The sequence below is a fragment of the Gadus macrocephalus genome, chromosome 18 (genome assembly GCF_031168955.1).
Source record: "Gadus macrocephalus chromosome 18, ASM3116895v1".
Taxonomy (NCBI): Eukaryota; Metazoa; Chordata; class Actinopteri; order Gadiformes; family Gadidae; genus Gadus; species Gadus macrocephalus.
Window position 1 is genome coordinate 7,766,113 of NC_082399.1, and position 18,674 is coordinate 7,784,786.

General features: G+C 44.2%; 1 protein-coding gene across 2 annotated transcripts in view; it reads left to right on the forward strand.

The window, feature by feature from the left end:
* The first annotated feature begins 288 nt into the window (after positions 1-288).
* Positions 289-18,674, forward strand: part of polr3a (polymerase (RNA) III (DNA directed) polypeptide A) — a 39,254-nt gene continuing 20,868 nt past the window's right edge. The window contains exons 1-17 of one of the 2 annotated variants that reach the window (XM_060036205.1): positions 289-513; positions 873-1,008; positions 1,323-1,460; positions 3,632-3,803; positions 3,932-4,086; positions 5,298-5,537; positions 5,854-6,016; positions 6,466-6,602; positions 7,001-7,104; positions 7,814-7,955; positions 8,469-8,609; positions 9,058-9,127; positions 9,290-9,417; positions 10,719-10,857; positions 14,001-14,165; positions 17,225-17,397; positions 18,228-18,339. In XM_060036205.1, coding sequence (XP_059892188.1) covers positions 470-513; positions 873-1,008; positions 1,323-1,460; positions 3,632-3,803; positions 3,932-4,086; positions 5,298-5,537; positions 5,854-6,016; positions 6,466-6,602; positions 7,001-7,104; positions 7,814-7,955; positions 8,469-8,609; positions 9,058-9,127; positions 9,290-9,417; positions 10,719-10,857; positions 14,001-14,165; positions 17,225-17,397; positions 18,228-18,339 — 2,359 coding nt within the window. In that variant the 5' untranslated portion in view covers positions 289-469. The remainder of the gene's footprint in view (positions 514-872; positions 1,009-1,322; positions 1,461-3,631; positions 3,804-3,931; positions 4,087-5,297; positions 5,538-5,853; positions 6,017-6,465; positions 6,603-7,000; positions 7,105-7,813; positions 7,956-8,468; positions 8,610-9,057; positions 9,128-9,289; positions 9,418-10,718; positions 10,858-14,000; positions 14,166-17,224; positions 17,398-18,227; positions 18,340-18,674) is intronic. The other variant, XM_060036204.1, reaches the window with a different exon arrangement.

Below are 18,674 nucleotides of genomic sequence, written 5' to 3' on the forward strand. Positions count from 1 at the left end.
TACTACATTATTTTAGAATATTTTGAACATATAAAGAAAAATAGTTATGAACAGAGGGTGACTAATAATTGTATCCACATTTCCACATACATTCTTACGTTGATTATATGTATCATGTTTTACTCAATTGTTATTACCGGTACTTATTAATTTCTTTACATCTTTTTTATTGTATATCTTTATTGTTTATTATTCCCTGGACGTATGCAGTTGTAGTAAACATTTGCTAGATGGCAGCCATGGTTTTCGACTGTGCAAGTCTGTAGTCATTTGGTTCCTCTTTGCCTGTTCTCGTTGTCTACAGGAAGTCCCGGGTCACGTGTGATCAACACTGCCATGGCGCAGCATGAACGGCATGGCGCGTCCATGCAGACTGTAGCGTGCTAGATTTAGGGGAATACTGAACAATTCTCCGTCTATTTAAACGTTTTCTACCAGTAGGCCCGTATCGGGGAGAAAAACCGCCACAATGGTGAAGGAGCAATTCAGAGAGACAGATGTGGCCAAAAAGATGTGAGTAGATAGGAGGATTTGGCTAAGAAACTGCTAGCTTCCCGGTTAGCAGAGCTCAGGGACAGACAGGCAACTCTCAAATGAGCTGTCAACTTCACTGATGACGTTCGTATTTGTGAAAGACGCTCTTAAGACCCTTGCTCCGAAAGAGTCGCCCTTGCCCACCAACTTCTAAAACATAAAACTTAAATCTATTAGAATAAAAGTTTCACTGGTCAATGCTGCTAAATGCCCAAAATGTAAATGGTCATGGCTAGTCACAGCACACAATAAAACATGTGTAGAAATGCTCTCCCCATGAAAAACGTTTTACAATTCACTCCCTTTCTGGCACTTCTTGTTGTTTCAAATGCCTACAGAAGCCACATTTGTTTCGGCATCCAGTCTGCCGAGCAAATGCGTCAGCAGGCCCATATCCAGGTGGTCAGCAAGAATCTGTACAGCCAGGACACCAAGCACACGCCACTGTCCTATGGGGTGCTGGACCATCGTATGGTAGGACATGGACTCGCACTGCCCAATCATACACACAATCTCAACAAAGTTGATCACACTTGTGCTGCTTGCCACTTCATTGTTTAATTTCTTTCATTATGTTCATCCTTTCTATTAAACATTCTTACTAATAATAAATAATAATCATCGTCTTTTTACTTTCAAACAATCTTTTTGTTCACGTGTAAGAATGAGATGCAATGCTGTCAAATATAGTGGTGTTGGCGTATATATATTGATATTGGCAATTGTCACAAATACGTCACACTGATTTATACATAATGTCCTAATCCACACTGATGTGTTTCCTTAAGGGCACCAGCGAGAAAGACAGGCCGTGTGAGACCTGTGGAAAGAACCTTGCCGACTGCTTGGGACACTATGGCTATCTGGATCTGGAGCTGCCCTGTTTCCACGTTGGCTATTTCAAAGCTGTCATAGGAATCCTACAGGCAAGTCAATGCTTTGTTTACTCAGATCAAACATACTCTGAATATCCCCGCATTTTGGTCTGTTACTTCTGGTACGTTCACAGGTTCCAGAATATCGAAAGCATGATCGAATCTAATTTATTATCCCTTTTATACTGCATACACAAGCATGCGTAAAGATACAAAGTATTTCATTCCGGTTCCTGTGCTTACACAGAATCACAAGCTGAATGAGGACAAACTAAATAATTTCAACTACTATGTAGAGATATTAACCTTTATGGAACACTCCCAACACCAAATCTTATCCAACATACAATCAAATGTAATGGTATCGCCTGCGATACGATCTGTATCCAATTGCGCAGGCAGGGAAATTGACAGCTACGCTGTTCTTAGTCCTATGCCTGGATGAAGCGGCTGAGATAACCAAGCTCTGAAACAAATTATGAATTGGACTGGTCTGTCGTCATTATTGTATTGTATTGTATAGGTAGATGTCTGGTTGCTAAAAGAGCGTTTCACAAGAACTAAGGGAATTGCCTTGAACCCGTCCACAAGGTCTTTGTCGCCATCTTGTGGGCATGCTGCAATTGCTATGTGGCTGATGATGTCTTCCAGTTTTATTAGCCCTGACCTTTAAGTAGAGGGGTCAAAATTGAAAAATGGATTCTCAAGATATCCACCTGATTGTGTCTCATCACGGTTTATATTGCCCTATTGTGATAGGTTTGCGTTGTATTTATTCTGGCAAATCGATTCATCCTCTGAGCGATAGCATGTCCTTGTGAATAGCAGGGAATCCTTTTAATATTTGAAAAAGATGGTGACATTCCATTGCTAGGGCTGACACTAAATAGGCCAAGATATAGGATCTATGCTGTTTACCATTTATCAACTCAATGCAAGTGCCTGGACTGATTACTACTTTGAGTTTGACAGGGGTCATATCATTTGGTGTCATATCAAGGTATGAGGGGTGTAACGATTCCCCCAGAAAATGTCTTCGACAAGGTGGTCAAGGAGCGGGGGGCTGTCTCAGTTTCAATTCCATTCAAAAAGCCTTATGGCACGACCATTGTTGTAACAGTATTAATGATGCATTATTGATCTTTATTTTTTACACCTGATGGAAGTATGTTTTCTTTCCCTATGAGAGTTTTCTACTTTGTTAATGCATAATAATGAAAAAAGATTTATAAAAAAAAAAGATTTTTTTTATATACATTGGTAGTCAAGGCGGGGCCCTGTTGTTGCGGCCGCCTTAACAACACAGTCCTTGGGGACACACTGCACGTATTTGTACCGAACCGCCAAGGTACAGGCACTTCTGGGTGGTTACAGAGGTGGACCACGGTGTGTAAATGTGGCGTACATAGCGTTAATATGGCGAATGTAAAGGCTTGTTTTTTTGCGATGCGGAACTTAAAACTTGAAGTCGGAGTTCCCCCCGGACTGTTTAGCCAAAGTATACTACTCCGACTCCGTAACTACGGAGACCCCTCAGCAGCTCTCCGTCGGGATGTCGGATACGCAATGCAATTCGCTGCCCGATCGATCTTATTTGTTGACTACAAACCATATAAGCAGTGTTGTAAATAAACTTCCAAAGCTTTTCAAATCTTATTTGGTGTTTTATTGGTTCTTAAGGTGCAAAATAAACAATGTACAAAGTAATTAAGGTGCAAAGTCAAACCAGAGAAGGGATTCCGTAAATGATTTTGTTAGAGGACCAATCACAGCCCTTGCTGTCTCCGTTGCGTCGATAGGTCCATGGCCTAGACGGATTGTTAGGCACTATTACAGCACTTTAACATGCATACTATCACCGTTGCTGTGAAAAAAAAACCGAGCTGTGCAAACCCAGCTCACGACACTATTTCAACAACCCCTGTCTGGGAACTGAGAAATGCATATGCCATAACCAAGTTTATTGGTGTTTTCATTGCTGCTGATCTACGGCAATTCTCCGTTGTTGACAAAGAAGCAATTTTTTTTTTAATTTTCCCCTTAACTATGAACCGTACTGCCCTGTACCGTACCATGACTTCAACCTGAAGTACGAACCAAACCGTGACTTTTGTGTACCGTTACACCTAATATATATTTAGTAATTATTGTAATATTTTATTGCATTGAGGTTCATCAATTGAGACAAAAACCAATCAAACGTGTGTTCCCTCCTCCTCCAGATGATCTGCAAGACCTGCTCCCACATCATGCTGACCCGCGATGAGAAGCTCCAGTTCATGGACCACCTGAAGAGGCCCCACCTGCCCTACCTGCAGAAGAGGGGCCTGAAGAAGAAGATCTCGGAGAAATGTCGCAAAAGGACACTCTGTTTGAATTGCTCGTCGTTCAATGGTGAGTCCAAAAAAGAAAGATGGAACAGGATCCGGATGTATTTTTATGTTATTTGCCGGTTGAGGCCGACTGACGTTTCGTCCTGGGGGAGTCATGGTTGTGATTGCGGGGTCCACTTCCTCCTCCAGGGACGGTGAAGAAGTGCGGGCTGCTGAAGATCATCCACGAGAAGTACAAAACCACCAAGAAGGTGGCTGACCCCTTCGTCTCAGAGTTCCTCCAGTCGTTTGACATCGCCATCGAGCACAACAAAGAGGTGGAGTCCCTGCTCAACAGGGCGCAGGTAAGCCCCCCCCCCCCACCAATCAGAGTTAGCATTGCTGTGGATGACATTTAAAGGTGACATATTATACCACCAGCTGTGAGCGTGATTAGCCGTGACAAGCCGTTTTGAAAATCGGCCTCTTCTGTCATCACAAGTGCACCTAGATGTATGCTAGATAGATCAGTCTACCAGCCTACGCCCGTCGACTAGCAAACGTTGCACATCTATCCGTCATACATCTATGTGGACAATCCCACCTGGGATGGAAGAAGATTTTCAAACCAGCTTATAGCGGCTTATCACACTCACACCGTATAATAAGGTGGTATAATAAGTCACCTTTAACAACTGTAATTTGATTTGAGTATATTTAATACAAATGCCAGAGCACATTTCAGAGAGAACATTTCATCTGAGTCCACTGCACCAGGGAGCAGTAAAGGGAGGGTATGGAGTTTTTTAATATCAAAGTGTAACCATCATCGAACTCATAACTTTGAAAAATTATACTTAAAAAAACAAGCGAAAAAAACAACACATTTATGAAAATTCAAGGGATGGTATTGCAAAAACCCAAGAAAAAATATCTTATCAACATTCGCACATTAAAATACAAAAACTCAAGTTGCATTAATTCATGGAAAGTACTCAGTTTCAGATGCATTCGTTCTCGTTTGCTTTTCAATGGCTGCTGCAGTCTGAACTTTAAGGCTTGAATTTTTGAATGCCTATGAGTTGTTGATAGAACATTTGAGGAATGTGTTTTTATCATTTATGACTGGATTGTTTCATTGGGCCATATTGAATGCTTATGTTCGCCCATCGCTCCTTCAGAAGGATGCAAGAGAAAAGATGATTGCATATGTTCTTTCCCTTTTCCATATTTTGCGTCATTTGTAGAATAGGTCAAAGGAAGAATGTTTAAACGATGATTTTCATTTGATGGGGCCCGCTCATATAGAAATAGCTTGGTTATAAGACAACCTTTCTCAACCAATTTCTCCAAAGCCTTTGTTGAATAGGTCCAACGTTAAAAAAGGAAGAAGGTTAAAAAAAAACACACATTTTCATTTGACGGCGCACTGTCAAAATACGGCGGGTGTCTCGGGGATGCTGACTAAAGGGCGGCGGCGGTGCTCTTTACCTTTCTAAATATCGCCATGCTGTCCCCCCCCCCCCCCCCCTGGTGGTCGCCCCTCCCCCCCAACCCTTCCTTCCCCCCTCCCCAGGAGAACATGAGCCCTCTGGTGGTCCTCAACCTGCTAAAGCGGGTGCCCGCCGAGGACGTCCCGCTGCTGCTGATGAACCCCGAGGCGGGCCGTCCCGCCGACCTCCTGCTGACGCGCCTGCTGGTGCCCCCGCTGTGCATCCGCCCCTCGGTCGTCAGCGACCTCAAGTCGGGCACCAACGAGGACGACCTCACCATGAAGCTCACCGAGATCATCTTCCTCAACGACGTCATCAAGAAGGTCAGTGGGGGCCGGGGTGACCACGCCCTCCCCCGAGAAGGTCTTGTTGAGAACGTAGCACCGTGTTTTTTAGTTTTCTCTTTCTGAACATGGCCCTGTTTTTAATTGAAGTAGGAAGACAAGAAAGAAGGAAAGCAAGCATTTTGAATGCAATTAAAAAAAACGCCTCTTCGTATAATTTTGACTTAAAATGCATAAATTTTCTTCAAACTTTCCCCAATTTCATCAGTTGTTCTTCTTTGACAAGACACAAAAGTAGCTCAATTCTCTCTGTCGCTCTATCTCTCTCACTCTCTCTCTCTCGCCCCTCCGTTAGCACCGCATGACGGGAGCCAAGACCCAGATGATCATGGAGGACTGGGACTTCCTCCAGCTGCAGGTGGCCCTCTACATCAACAGCGAGCTGTCAGGCATCCCCATGAACATGGCCCCCAAGAAGTGGACCCGGGGCTTTGTCCAGCGGCTCAAGGGCAAACAAGGTACAGTCCCTGTGGGTTCGCTCGCTTACGAGTTTAATGGAAAACCCTTCCCTCCCTGTTTGAGCTGGGCGACTGAGTCTGCTATGATGCCCTCCCGTTGAGCTCAGGTCAGACGCTTGTTTTCGTCAAGCAACAGCGCTATGAAGCTGTTCAGGCGCTCGCTATCTCCACTTGCCCCAATCAGATTTAGGGGGGCGGGGCTTGAGGCGGAATGTTTGATTGACGTTGCATGGTAACCAAAAATGGCCAATACCGGGTAACTTATGTCCTAGCATGGGTTTAAACCTTGGAGGCGAATTAAAGGCCATATTTACATATTATCCAGCTCGTTACCTCACTTTTCATCTAAAAAAAGTTGTTTTAGTGTTATGTTTTTTCTCTGACTGTGTGTCAAAATAATTGTTCTATTCCAACGACCTCTCCGACTGCGTCGTCTTTCATCCACTCAGGGCGTTTCCGAGGCAACCTGTCGGGGAAGAGAGTGGACTTCTCGGGGCGAACGGTCATCTCCCCGGACCCCAACCTGAGGATCGACGAGGTGGCCGTCCCCGTGCACGTGGCCAAGATCCTGACCTATCCAGAAAAGGTGCCTGCCGCCGCCCGGGCCCTAATGAATAAAATCATAATCACGAATATTTTGGTCAATATTTAATTATTTTTGAGTTTGAAAACATGCATTTATTCAGCATTCTCTCCAAAAAAACACATTGTAAGTGAGGACTTAATTTTCCCTTAAAAAATACGCAAAATGTTCAAATAGGAAATAATGTACAAATATGTTTCTATAAATAATAATAATAAATAATAAAATATATTAGTTTGGAGATCGTTTGACCCAAAAATCGAAATCGCGATCAAAATGGGACTAATTGCACAGCCCTAGCGTGACCTCCATGTGTTGGGCAGCGGCCCCTCGGTTCCACCCTACAGCCCCGGCAGTGTGACTGAACGCGGACTGAACTAACCTCCCGATCGCCCCGGCAGGTGAACAGGGCCAACCTGGAGCTCATGAGGAAGCTGGTCCGCAGTGGGCCTGACGTCCACCCCGGGGCCAACTTCATCCAGCACCGCCACACGCAGATGAAGAGGTGTGGACGGCTCCCTCCAGTCCCTCCCCCTCCTCCCTCCCCTCCTCCCCACAGCGTTGTTTAAAAGATTTAACCTGGGCTGCAACCATTCAACTATTTAATCGATTAGTCGATCGACAGAAAATGCATCAAATCAAATCAAATTTAGATTATTATTTGTTTGTCATTTATTGCACTATTCAAAACTATGTTAAAGTAGCGATCTCAAAGATCAGAGATTTCTTATTGCTTTCCATCGCCGAATGAGAGAACAGTGATTATCGAGCCTTTTGTCCCACTGATGACAGCCCTTTTATTTGCAGTATTATAATTATTATAGTCACGGACCGGGTTCTGGGCGTGTCTTTCTCGCCATGCCCTCAAATGAAAGTGGTGCATATACGGTAGTTAGTGACACGTTCCACATCATCCAGCAGGGGTCATTCTGCCAGAGAGGGTATGGCTGAGTCACCTGTGTGTGTGTGTGTGTGTGTGTGTGTGTGTGTGTGTGTGTGTGTGTGTGTGTGTGTGTGTGTGTGTGTGTGTGTGTGTGTGTGTGTGTGTGTGTGTGTGTGTGTGTGTGTGTGTGTGTGTGTGTGTGTGTGTGTGTGTGTGGAGGCTAACAGGTCTTTTCGAACAATGAGAACGAGATTAATCTCGAGATAGATCTTTGTGTACCCATCAATAAACAAACGTGTGTTCCAATACTGATCGACTCCCCCCCCGCTAGGTTCCTGAAGTACGGAAACAGGGATAAGATGGCCCAGGAGCTGAGGTTTGGGGACGTGGTGGAGAGACACATGATCGACGGGGACATTGTGCTGTTTAACCGACAGCCCTCCCTGCACAAGCTCAGCATCATGGCTCACATTGTGAGTAGGGCCCAGCTGCATTCTCTTCACTATCGGCTATTTTCTATAGGAACAAATGGTTTTATTATGCTCACGGAATTTCACTTGTAAGTATGTGAGACTTGAGCGTCTCACATACAATTAGTGTATGTCATTGAACATATATTTCTAATAGAAGCCGACTCCCCTTTGAAATAATTCACACAAACACTAAACCTTTCAAAGGTTTTGTGTTAGTCACAGTTACTATATAATAATAATAATAATAATACATTTAATTTAGAGGCGCCTTTCAAGACACCCAAGGTCACCTTACAGAGCATATAGTCATCATACATTTTTTAAAAAACAAGACATTGTGGAAAACCCTGCTCAGTTGTCTGAACTGTTGCATGTACAATTGGCGCGTTATTCCTCTTTGCCTATTTTCAGAGAAGAAATGTACATTTTGTGCTATATCAATACAATTGGTTGATGAATAAAATGGGTCAATATGTATTGTGATGGCGTGTGTGTCTTTCGTCCTCCTCCCAGGCCAAGGTGAAGCCTCACCGGACGTTCCGCTTCAACGAGTGCGTGTGCACACCGTACAACGCTGACTTTGACGGCGACGAGATGAACCTCCACCTCCCTCAGACCGAAGAGGCCAAGGCTGAAGCCCTGGTCCTGATGGGCGTACGTAGGACACACACACACACACGCACACGGGCACACAGACACACGGGCACACACACGGGCACACAAACCCACACAGGCACAAATCCGCGCACACACAGGCGCACGCACGCACACATCGGCAGACACATCGGCACACACACCGGCACAGAAGCAACCACACCGGCACAGAAGCAACCATTTCATTAACACACACATATCCAGGGAGAGAGGGGCGCATAACACATACGCACACATGCAAACGTGCGTGTGTCTCAGACACGCGCACATTCATGAAAACAGAGACAAACAAAGACACGCATGACAAACAAACTAAGGCAAAGAGAGACGCACACGCACTTATTCAGTATGTTCTGTAAGTTTAACGTGCGTCGTGCATTAAAAGAACAGCTGGCCAACATTGTGTAGGTTGAGGGTTCAATCGACTTGCCCTTTTCTTTCCCCTCAGACCAAAGCCAACCTGGTGACTCCGAGGAACGGCGAGCCCTTAATCGCGGCCATTCAGGACTTCATAACGGGTCGGTATTGTGTTGCACAGCGGTTAATAAAGACCTCTGTGTTACGTGACGCCTGCAAAAGTTGATTTCCTATTTGAGCTTTGAAGATGTATTTATCACACCCTTTCAACCGGTCTGTAACTATAACCGTTTACGAACCAACGTTGTGCGTTGGCCTTCCAGGAGCCTACCTGATGACGCTGAAGGACACCTTCCTGGACCGCGCCAAAGCCTGTCAGATCGTGGCGTCCATCCTGGTGGGGCAGGACGAGCGTGTTAAGATAGGGATGCCCCGGCCTGCTATCATGAAGGTACGCCACGGCGCCGCGATGATGTATAGGCCAGGTGATGTTGGAGGAAACCTTGCTCTATTTAGGGCTGCTTGATTATGGAAATAAATAATAATCACGATTATTTTGGTCAATATTGAAATCACGATCATTGAAATGATTATTGTTGAGTTTAAAAACATGATGCATTTATTCAGCATTTCTCTCCCAAAAAACGAAATGTTCTAATTAGGGATGGGCGTGAGGAATCGATTACTCGAGTACTCCTCGTTACAAATGAACTCGGTTGGTGGGACAGGCAAACTCGAGTTTGCATATACACACACAAACAACGTTTTCTGAAGCAAATGCATCAATTTTCTGTCGGCGCCACTAACGCATGCCGTGGGCACAAAGCAAATGAAATGTATCCATTTCTGTGTGGCGCGTTCCGTGCCGTGTGTAGGCACGCCAGAATTCAAAAAGTTAAGAGATGGCGGTTAAAGCAAAGCAAAGCGAAGAATTGAAATACTTTAAAGAAATAGGAGATCATAAGGTGAAATGTAAAATATGCCAAGCGAAATCGAGCTACAAGAAAGTACTATGCGGCAACATATGCTCCTGAAACACAACGGTGAGTTCGGGAAAGCAGACCTGCAGCAACCAAGTGTGTCGGCTATTTTAACCGCCGCAAGACGCAGCTCTAATCCCGGCCGTGTAGAGAAGATCACAACGCTGAGTATTTCCATAGTCCATTTGCTGCCGTTTTATTTGCAGCTTTAAATTATTTGCAATGGTTAGGCTACTTGTTTTTGTTTTTTTTAAAACTGTTGCAGGCCTTGGTTCGACGTGATTTAAATTGTGAGACGCATATTTATTTTTGTAAGGAAAATGTGTTTTGAACGTCACTAAATAATGAATACTCTGATAACTCAGACTGTTTTGATGGAGAATAAGCATTACATGTTTGGTTGGTAATATTGCCGTTCATCATCAAGCCTATTCCTGCTGCAGATGCGTCACATTCTAAAAATAGATTTGATTAAACGAGTACTCGATTGATCCTCGAGGAATTCCTTCGATCACTCGAGTTTGGAATTTACCACTCGTGCCCATCCCTAATAAAATGTTAAAATAGAAAGAACTGAAAAAATATGTATCCAGTTGTTCTTTTCTATAAAATGAATAAAATGACTGTGTATATAGAACAAAAAATAATCATAATCAAGCCGATTATATTAGTTTGGTGATCGTTTGACCCAAATATCTAAATCGCAATCAAAATCCAATTAATTTGCACAGCCCTAGTAATGGTGTGTGTGTGTGTGTGTGTGTGTGTGTAGCCTGTGGCTCTGTGGACCGGCAAGCAGCTCTTCAGCCTCATCCTGAAGCCCAGCAAGGAGAGCCCTGTTCTGGCGAACTTGCGCACCAAGGGCAAGCAGTACTGTGGCAAGGGAGAGGACCTCTGCTTCAACGACTCCTGTGAGCCCAGCGCACACACTCCCTCGCAACGTTTCCCCCTTAATACTCACATACACCCCTACCCCAAACCATCTCTCACACACACACACACACACACACACACACACACACACACACACACACACACACACACACACACACACACACACACACACACACACACACACACACACACACACACACACACACACACACACACACACACACTATTTAGTTGTGATTAATGCAGGGAGCCCTTGTGCTTCCTTGTAAGTTGTCTCTTACCAGTGTTTCCCCTCCGCTGCTAGGTGCATACATGAAATACGACCGCCGTTGCTGAATTTCAATTTTTAAAAAAAAGAGGTGACGAGAGCTTCAGCTTATCTCCTTAAATTACGAATGTTATATTATTTTGCGCTACGCGAAATAATATAACATTCTGTGCGCTACGGACGCTGGATATGTATATATGTATATTAGGGCCCGACCGATATTGATTTTTGAGTGCCGATGCCGATTATTTTCAGAGAAAAATTACGATTACGATTTAAAGGCATATTGTACGGGATACAGTAATATGCACTTTTTAATATGTTGTTGAAATTGGTTTTTACATCCTGACAGCAATAAATAACTTATGGGCAATGAAAAAGAAGCGGAAAAAAAACGAATTCTGTATCTGCTATAAACCTGTTAAAATGCTTACCAATCGGAGACACTGTGCCCGGATCTAAAGAACCAATCACAAGCCTGCGCGTTCTCTCCCCTCTGTGTACGAGCCTGAGCCGGCCTGAGCGCGTTCACGGAGGGCAAAGAAAGCGTTGTTGTCATAGTAGTTCATGACAGTGGACTAGACCTAGTGAGCCTACAACGTTTACACAATGGAAGAGAAACAACTGAAGTTACCACTGCCACCGTTACTTGCCCCGGTTCATCCTTTTAAAAAGGCAAGAAAAAGAAAGACAGAAACTGAAAAGGCAGCAACAAAAAAGAAGTTGGAGACTGCTCGTGGAAAAACGAGAATAAATATTGGATTAGCTTTTCAGCGATGGCGACAGCTGAGGGAGTTGAATGGCCTGAAAAGTGACGCAATGGTTGCCGTTGAAGTAAGCCGTAAGCAGCAGCAGCGCTCGTGCACGGCTCTGTGTCGAGAGGTGGGGGCAGGGAGTCCTGAAGGGTGGGGGAGGAGTTAAACGGAACTCCGAAGAGAAGCTAATTTCAAATCATGCTAGCTCTCTCACATCGTACAGTATAGCTTTAATCGGCCAATTAAAAACAAAACAAAAAAAAGCATATAAAACGTAGTTTTTGATACCTTAAATATACTTTAACCACTTTTGACGAATAGGTGATTTGAATGCAGAACCTTTGAGTGTTTTAGAATACATTTACAGTCAAAAATGAGTGTAATGTAAAATGTAAAATAAATAACTAACTCCCAATGTGCTGCGCTCGTGAGCAATGACTAACACGTGCGTGCTGAGCAGTTTGGTCTCACCGTTAGAGTCTACAGTATAACAAATTAACATGGCCTGGGACCTAAAGAAAAACAGGCACAACATGCTCAAACAACGCGTCTTGTGTACATTGGTGAGGTGAGCGCGCGGCTGCCTGAGCGAGCGTGCTTTCATGTTGTACGGTAAAATTCAATCTCCTCTTTTTTACTCCAGCTAAAGTTGTTAGTTAGCAAGGCGAGTAGGAGCGCAATCTGCAGGATACTAAGCGCAATAACATTTCTAAAAAATATATATAATAAAAAAAAATGGGTTATAATCGGCGTCTTTTTGGCAGATGTTGATTATTTCAAAAAGGCTATAATCGGCCGATTAAATCGGCAGGCCGATGAATCGGTCGGGCCCTAATGTATATATCATATCCAGGTCAATTCACACACTTGTGACTAAAGCATGTAAACAGAGAGGAGGGGAGAGCTCCTTATCTCTTTAAAAAACAAATTATGTTATTTTGTGCTATGGACGCTTCATATCCAGGTCAATTCACACACCTGTGAGTAAAGCATATAAACGGAGAGGAACTTCCATAAAGTTTGAAATAAATTGGTAGATTTGGAGTTTGCGGTTCAATAGATCATCAGTGAAACATCGTTGCGACAAAATTGAGTGTAGTAACCTAGAGAACCAGCTACAGCATTGTTTTCATCCAAATGAGCCGTCTTTAGCGAACGGTGAATTGCATTGGCTTCTATGAGCTGTCGGCTTTCAGCCGCGAGCTTAGGACCGTCTGCAAAGTGCAAAACTGAAAACGACCACAATGGTAAAATTTCAATAGCGTCGCCATTATTGACTCTAAAGCCCCAAAACGTTTTCCATATAGGCATGGGCTTTTTATGGTCTTACTGCAACCTTTAGTTTAGAAAAATATATATCTACTTATTTTTAAGGAATTTCTTTTTAGCAATAATGTCAATATAATTTTTCTTTAGCAACGATTTCAGTAGCGTCGACATATTGACTCTAGAGCCCCAAACGTGTTCAATAGAGGCATGGCCTCTTTATGGTCCTACTAAAACCTTTGTGATGGGGAGAGGGGAGGGAGTGGGAAGATGCATTGGTTTGAGGTACAGACCTTTTCGATTGTTGTAGTATTTTTGTTATGTGATTTTACTGTATTGTTGATATCATATATTTTTTGTTAAATAAATGTGCATAATTGTTTTAAAGATTGTAATATGTTCAATCTCTCCATATTTCCCCTGCTCATTACTGTGCACAAATGTCCTGTATATACACCCATCTGTTGCCGGCAGACAAATAGAAACCTCCCGGCAGGGTGCGCTTTGCGAGCACACAAAAATAACCAAAACAACATTTCACCTCCGCTGCTGCAACTCCATCCCAGAGGAAACACTGCTTATGCTTTTAGATTTTTGATGCTACATCGATACGTGCATCAGCATTGAGTTCGTCACGATATATTGCCATATCGATTTTTGGAGCACAGCCCCACAACATTCCCTTTCTATATTTCACTGTTTGTGCTCTCATCAACATGTGTGCTGTGTCCCTCTTGTCTTTCTGTCCGTCTCTCTCTGTCTCACTCAAACACACACACACACACAGTCATGTGTGCCCACTTCCAAATGATGGAGCACATTTATCTATAAATATATTTTAAAAACACCTTTTATGCTCCCTCCCCGGTAGTCGTGGTGATCCAGAACAGCGAGCTGTTGTGCGGCAGCCTGGACAAAGGCACCCTGGGCTCTGGTTCCAAGAACAACATCTTCTACATCCTGCTGCGGGACTGGGGCCAGCTAGAGGCCGCCAACGCCATGTCCCGCCTGGCGCGCATCACCCCCACCTACCTATGTAGGTGTCCCACTGCCCACCCCATCCCACCAGCGTAGGAAACCAAACCGCTTGTATTGTGTTTATGCTGCCAAATTGAATTTCCTGTCAGTGCACCAGGCAAGACATTTATCCATTATAATTTTAATCTTTTACCTGCCTTGAGTCCTTTCAGAACAGCAGAATAGCAAATAATATTTTAATCTTTTACCTGCCGGAGTCATTTCAGAACAGCAGAATAGCAAATAATATAAGAGGGAATTATATCTGGAGTGCTTTTCCCCATCCGCAGGTTAATTAGCTAGCAGGCAAACCTGCACATTGCTCCTGAGAACTGAACCCACTATAATCGAAAAAATAACCTTTTTAATCAAATTTAACCCAAAGTGTTATAAAACATGGCAAATCTTTTAACCCGACAAAGGACTCGCAACAATACACAAGCACAAACTATTGCCCTCGATGCAGTCCAGAATGGATCTTTTGTGTTAAATGGACCTGCAAGCAGACGGAGACGGATGGAGGGGGGGAGGGGTGTCGTGCTTTTTATGACCGATTCGAGGCGCCCAGATCACCTTTGGTATTAAACAGCTCCCGACACTGGTTGACTATACCACCGGGCAGAGAGGGCATGACATGGATGATGCTGATGTATTTCTCTAAATCGGAAAGGAAGTTGGCGGTGTTCATGTTATGTTAAGTTACGAGTTATGTTTCCGCTCAGGCCTCTCCGCCCCGGAGGCGATTGGGCATAAGGGGGGGTAGGTCTCCCCTGGGGGTCCTCGGCCCTTCGCTGAAGGCCCTCTTGAATAAGAGGCCTGCTCATTAATGAGGCTAGTGCCCACTCATAACGGGCAGAACGTGCCTGGGCGGAACGGGCCGGGCCCCCTGTGAATTGGTCTGCAGCCATCTCGAGAGCCACTCAGCCAAATTGGAGAAGTTTACATGGCTTCTAAATGAAGACACAATTCGGCACAATATATTTGAAATCATCCTGCCTGCCATATGTCATCTGCAAGTCAAACGGTTTATGGTACACAATTTCATTTATACTTACAATCATCCATTCCTCAACCTCTTTGAAACTGACTTTAAATGAATGAAAATGTTTATCAAAACAACAATTATGTAGAACTACAGAGATCAAAAGTACTTCTTCATCTTTTACAATAATGTCTCTGATTTGACAAAACTTAGGAAGATCAATGTCAACACTACTGCAAATAATCTACTTGGGGCGATATTTAGCTCAACAGCTAATTTAAAAAAAGGTGACTTTAAATAAAATCTTCAAATGTGTAAAAACAAAATAAAGTGAAAAATTAGGTAATAATCCTGCTTCCTTTAAGCATAGTCAATATTTCAAAAAATTGCAATCTGAGGCATTGTTCCTTCTTTTTAAGAAGATACTAAATAATCCCTAACCCTGGATTTACAATTCAGGATGTCTGCATTGCCTGGGGAGAGTTTAGAGTCTACATTCTCCAAAGGCAATGCAGACATCCTTATCTTTTTTTTCATCAAGTACGGTAGCGAAATACAGTTTCTGTCTTGTTTTATTCGGCATTTTGTAAATTCATTTTTCGGTTGGAAGACTCATTGCTCATTGGAAGGGGGATTGGTTGTAGTCTTTTCGCTTTTCTTGCCCTACTGTTGATACAGAGAACCGAGCGAAAAGACTACAACCAAACATATACATGTCCGGTTCCGGTTTACGTTTTAATGGGATTTACGGAACACCAAATAAAACACAACACAAACTGTATTTCGCTACGATACTTGATGATGTTGTTAATACAGGAATTGTCCTCTAAACATCCGCTGATCACGTGAATGCACAATTTTTTCTTTTCTTTTTTCTTTATCAGCTGATCCGCGGATCACTTGCGTCCCGAACCGTGAGGGGTGGTCCGTACGGATCACCCGTGAACCGTTGCTACACTACTGACCACACTCAAGCAGTACACTGAGCTTGACTTCAGAAATGCTGATGAATTTCTGGATGCCTCTGAACTTGACTTTGACCAACATGATCCGTTTGCCTGGAAGGAGGGATTACAGACAAAACAAATTTAAGAAAAACTACCAAACTTGATTTCCAGTGCAACACTAGGTAAACATAATACCATGCATAACCTTTTCCAGGATTTGAAATGCATTTGCGCTGAGCAGACAGAATCTAGCCTACTGAGCACATGGCGGCTAGTTACCTCCATTTTGAACAACCTCATCAGCAATAGAGTCAACCATCTTTCACACTGCAGAATTACACAAAGTCGCCATTGCCGCCAAAATAACTAAGCACAAGGAATTTAATTTCACATTTTTTCCACAATGGTAAGCATAAAACTAGCAAATAGTGATAGCTGTGCTCATGTGGAAACGCGACCTCGGAACTGAGCTGGGCTATACCGCCCCCTCCCTGCCGGACTGAGGCGAACCGAACCGTACCGCACCCTGCAGTGGAAACGCGGCATCATGTTTTTAGCTCTGGATATAACATAGGCTTCAGTGCAAATGTAACTATCTGTAGAGGAATCTACTCTACCTGTAGAGGAATCTACACTATAAGTGCAAGTTGAAGTTTACAATGGGATTTCAACACTGCAAATTTTACTGTGTACACATACACATACTCCTCTCATTATAGGAGCTGGATCTGATTTCGCTGTAAATTGCTTTAAATCAAAGCATATGCCCAATGACTTAATGGTCATCCAAATAGTAATTAGTTCATCCACGAATTAATGGATGAACCCACTGCTCTTGAAACTATGTGGAACTAATTTGAATCTAGGTAGGTAGGTAGGAAACTTCTCTTAATCACCTGGGGTTAAAAGGTTCATTTTGAGACATTGGTGCACAACCCAAAAATAGTATATATTGTGCTTAGTGTCTTCATGGGCAGGAGACTGAAGACAGACCGGACACGGGGTCAAAGTACAGAGAGAACAACACAGCATGGGACCGCGAGCTAGAACCCGAGTGGCTACACGGCTAAATCCCTACACCCTATAGTGGTTTGAGCCCCCCTTCGCACTAAACAGTCCTTTTTATATCCCTCTTTGATCCCGCTCCAGCCAACCGGGGCTTCTCCATCGGGATCGGCGACGTGACCCCGGGCCAGGGCCTGCTGAAGGCCAAGCAGGACCTTCTGGACGGCGGCTACAGGAAGTGTGACGAGTACATTGAGGCCCTCAAGACCGGGAAGCTCCAGCAGCAGCCGGGCTGCACGGCCGAGGAGACCCTGGAGGTACCGCGCATACTCACTCACTCACTCACTCACTCACTCACTCACAATGTAATGTGGTCGCTGACGGGAGAGTTAGGCATCCAACTAGAGTAGAGTGCTGGATTCATTGGATCTAGAGGTAACGTTCAGAATTTATTTCCCTCATCAACCAACCGATCCCTCATCAACCAACCGATCAATCGGTTGACGAGTCTGTTGAGCTGCAGCCAATCAATAATTGCTCTGGTTGACTACATCCCTAGAGGTCTAACGGGAGGGGGTGGGACACATTAAAAATCTATCTTACTGGTTTCTCCAACTTGCCACGCCCAGGTTTATTGAATATACATAACTGTTATCGTAATTTTCTGTAGTGTCCCATAAATATGTACACACCGTATGCCAGCCCTCACAACGCGCCCCCCTGCTCCTTAATGACTCATCCCATACTATCTTCATTGGCTTTGAGTGACATCTCGTTTGCTAAATGACATAATGGTAAAAGACGAGCATGCTCGTCATCGAACAGTGGACTATGCATGTCAACGTAATAACAGTTGACACACAGAGGCCCCTGACAGCAAGGCTGCCAACCAGAGAGCCAAGCACACCCTCCAGGCGATCATCCGTCGATGATGTGTGATCTTCCCCCACCAGACGTCAGCTCAGTCTTTTATCCCCCCAGCCCACTGGATGCCCGACTCACTTTGGGGAGCCTTGCGGAGAACTGACTAAACTCTCGTTCCCTTCTCTCTCTCTGTGTGTGTGTGTGTGTGTGTGTGTGTGTGTGTGTGTGTGTGTGTGTGTGTGTGTGTGTGTGTGTGTGTGTGTGTGTGTGTGTGTGTGTGTAGGCTCTCATCTTGAAGGAGCTGTCCGTCATCCGAGACCATGCTGGCAGTGCTTGCCTCCGGGAGCTGGACAAGAGCAACAGCCCTCTGATCATGGCGCTTTGTGGCTCCAAAGGTGCCAAAGCACAAATACACACGCGCGCACACACACACACACACATACTTACTCAAACAGCAAAACACTCACCCTCACCCTCCATAACTCACTCACTCAAACACATGCTCACATAACTGAAAGAAAGCCACAGCAAGGGGGCCTGTATTTTCCGAGAATGAGAAGCGCTCTGCTGTGGGGGGGGGGGGGGGGGGGGAGTGCTTGAGCTACATCGCCATGACGACAGCCTCCGAAGGCTATATATTTTTTTTTTTATATATATTTTTTTTTATATATGCATTGGTAGTCAAGGCATTGTTGTAAAGGGTTAAGTTATAGTGCTGGGGGAAACACTG